Source organism: Sprattus sprattus (assembly GCF_963457725.1).
Source record: "Sprattus sprattus genome assembly, chromosome: 10".
Classification (NCBI taxonomy): Eukaryota; Metazoa; Chordata; class Actinopteri; order Clupeiformes; family Clupeidae; genus Sprattus; species Sprattus sprattus.
In genome coordinates, this window is record NC_137908.1 from 8,909,780 (window position 1) to 8,913,412 (window position 3,633).

The 3,633-nt window shown below is 44.2% G+C and overlaps 1 protein-coding gene across 1 annotated transcript; it reads left to right on the forward strand.

Annotated features, from left to right (window-relative positions):
- Nucleotides 1-532: 532 nt before the first annotated feature.
- On the forward strand, nt 533-1,825 carry setmar (SET domain and mariner transposase fusion gene; the record flags this gene model as incomplete). The annotated part of the gene is made up of 2 exons (XM_080846747.1): nt 533-658; nt 1,013-1,825. The coding sequence occupies 2 exons, from the start codon at nt 533-535 to the stop codon at nt 1,823-1,825; spliced, it is 939 nt and encodes a 312-aa protein (XP_080702873.1).
- Between the last annotated feature and the right edge of the window lie 1,808 nt (nt 1,826-3,633).

Here is a 3,633-nt window from a genome sequence, read left to right on the forward strand (position 1 = left end):
TTGAATGAAGTCCTTCTAGTTGTTTACAAAGTTCTTAATAGTTAAAAGCTTACATCATTGACCCTCTGTTGTTTTATGTCCACTCACATGCCCTCAGGTGGTCCTCTGCAGCAGGTCTTTCAAATATTCCTGTAGTGTGAGAAAAGTACCACCACAAGAAGAAAATCCCAGATTGGTATTCTGGTACATATCCTCTGGTTCTCTACAGTTTCTGTATCATAAAATGGGCCTTTAATTAGGTATTGTAGCATTCTTAGGCTAATGACAAATGTTCTAATGCAAATATATAGCCTACATATTTTACGTGATAATGTTTCTTTAACAACAAGGCACATAGGGGCGGAGCTAGTGTTAATGTATCCCGGAAGAAATCGCAACCATGGTGCAGGCCAGTAAACAGCAGCATACTATGGAAGCTAAACTGTTCCACTACTGCAAAGCTTAACAAGTCGCGGACCAACACTTTCCGTGTTCTCGAAATAAAATCGGTCACTGGAACCAACACATTATTTCTGGTGCGTCATTGAGCTAGATGGCGTTAACTGGTGCATGGGACGTTTCATGTTCTGATGACCAAGATTTGAGCAATGGCCTCGAGAACGTTGTAGTTGTAATTGACAGCAGCGATGTCGGTAAAGGTGCATTTCCCAACTTCCAGGTAATATTTCCATTCGTGTGCTTCGTTTCCTCATCTCTTGTCAGTACAGGTTTCAAAAGTGAAGACAGGAAACGGTTGAAAGTAGCATATCTTTCCCCAGAAGATGGCAGCACATTTCTACGGTCTTCGTCCTCGTTGGCCAATAGCGATAGTACACTGACAGAGAAAGGTCACGTTTGGCCTCAAAGATCGTGAAAAACACTTGATGGTGCACAAACAAGACTAAAACAATCTTAGCTGCTGTTTTCCTTTCATTAGCCTTCTTTATGTCGCTGTACAGGGTTTGTGACATTTGCCTTTCAGAAAATCAGAGGTACAGTTAGTGTGAATTTGCTCTTTTTCCTCTTATTTCAGTACACACCTGAAAATGTCCCAGGGCCTGGCTGCAGCAGTGACCCAAGTGAGATCACCCTTCCCGGATGTCAGTGCCACTTGCAGTCCTGCCAGAGTGAGCAGTGCCAGTGTTTGCAGCGATATGGCCCAGCATATGACGGTCAACACAGGCTACTGGAGCGAAGGGACAAGGAGAGTCACTACAGTAGGCCTGTGTTTGAATGCAACGCCCTGTGTGACTGCAGCGAAGACTGCTCCAACCGGGTGGTGCAGAAAGGAGTGAGTCTCAGACTGCTTGTGTTCCACACAAAGGATCGCGGGTGGGGTGTGCGCACCATGGAAGCCATACCTCGTGGTTCCTTTGTGTGTGAGTACGCCGGCGAGGTGATTGGCTTAGAGGAGGCTCGACTCAGACAGCTCAGTCAGGGACCAGAGGACATGAATTACATCATCGCTGTGAGGGAGTATGCCGGCGAGGGTAAAGTCAGAGAGACGTTTGTGGACCCTTTCGCCAGGGGCAATGTGGGCCGGTTTATCAACCACTCGTGCCAGCCCAACCTCTTCATGGTACCAGTACGTGTGCACTCCATGGTGCCTCGACTGTCACTGTTCTCTGTGCAGGACATTGACCCTGATGAGGAGTTGACATTTGATTATTCTGGCACGTACAACAACAATCACACAACAAAGATCTTGAGCTCTGAGCAGAGCCTTGTGTCAGAGCAGAGGGACCCAGGGGAAAGTATAGACTCCCTGCAGAGGAAACCCTGTTACTGTGGAGCACTGAACTGCACAGGCTACCTGCCACTGGACATCACTGTTCTTCACAGTTAGGCAGGGGCCATCTTACTTGCCTTGCCTTGATATGCAATTTAGTCCACGCAGGGACATTTCTCATGTTACATTTTCCAAAATATGCCCCCCAAGTGTGCTAGTTATGAGTTTAGATTAGATTAGATTAGATTAAACTTTATTGTCATTGCACAAGTACAAGAGTACAAGTACTGAGACAACAAAATGCAGTTTAGCATCCAACCAGAAGTGCAAATTGGCAATACAAGTGCAGAGTGTGTGCATATGTAAAGTGGAATAAGTGAATAAATATGATTTGTACAGTATGAAGTAGAATATGACACAGAATAATAAATGGGCCACCCCAACGTTTACCGTAAAAACCTGGCCCCCCAATAACCAGACTGGACGCTCATCGGCCCCCAGGTAATTTGAGTTTGAGACACCTGGGGCCGTATTCACAAAGAATCTTAGGGCTAAAAGTAGCTCATAAGTGGCGAATTTAGGAGAAACTCCTAAAAATAATGGGCGTGTCAGTCTTAAATGTAGGACTCCTAATCTTTTTTACTAAGAGCAATTCACAAAATATTTTATCCCTAAAAGTAGCACCTAAGTCTAGGACAGCTTAAAACTCCTCATGAGGACTCCTAAATCACTAAGACCTATTCACAAAATATCGTAAGATGGCTGCAGCCGACTTGGAATTGATAAAAGACATTGCTTAAACCGTGAAGGTATTAATATTGTTGTAGAATTAGCGCGGGATGCAATGACGCCTTTAAACAACGATGTGTCCCGAAGTAAAATGTTTGGAAACATAAAGATAACCTATTTGGCTTCGCGGAAAACGCAAATGACGACACTGGGAATCATCAGTCAGCCGTTTAATTCATCAAACTATCAACGCACTGTAGACCCCACATCATCCAACAGTTTATCCAGTTGCCTTTGGACAATCGCCAATTACACAAGATCAAAGTAAATTCCATGGCGATCGCAGGAATGTCCAGTGACGGGACACACATTACAATAATTCGTCCACCGTGGCCTGGATGTACCGATGACTCGTGCATTTAAACGGAGAGCGGTCGCAGGTTTTTGAGAACTTACCAGCTGGATGCCGCTGGGGTGACAGTGGCTATTGGTCCTGGGACCAGTAGGCTTTCGCCTAGGCTACGGTTCACGTTCGTTTCGCTTTGATCAATTAAGATTGGAGGGCTTGAAGGGCCGTATGTGCTGATATTTGAAGTGGTCAAGGGCTGGAAATATAATATCCTAACAGTTTGCTGGGTGCTTTAATTATTACTGCCTTGATTACATGCAATTGCCATATTATATATTGATCGCTTTCTATTTATCTTATCGTGCAAAGTGTCATTCCCGTTGGATGCACAAACTTGTCATCATGCGTGTGCATTCTGCTAACTGCACTGTCCATAACTATTTAATATGACTTAATTTGAAGCCTAGGTTATTCTCTTATTTTCAGTTGATATAGTGGGATTGTTAGAGGGACGTCACGAATGAGTTTTTAATGAGAGAGCCTGTCAACAACCAATCACCGTCCTCACCCCTTCTAAACTCGTGCATGAGAATCGACGTCATCCATAGCAACGGAGTTTTTATCTTAAGCTTAGGAGTTGGTATTATCCTTAGTATGAGTAGGTCTCAGAGCCGTTGTGAATCACTTTTAAGAAATTACTCCTACGTAAAAGGTTTTAGCGCGAGTTAGGAGCACTCCTAGTGGTAAGATAAAAGGCTTTGTGAATACGGCCCCTGATCTAGAAGGTTGTCCTTTAACTCTTCAATCCTGCACCTTGAACGATACACATCTTTTCATCATACTGTCC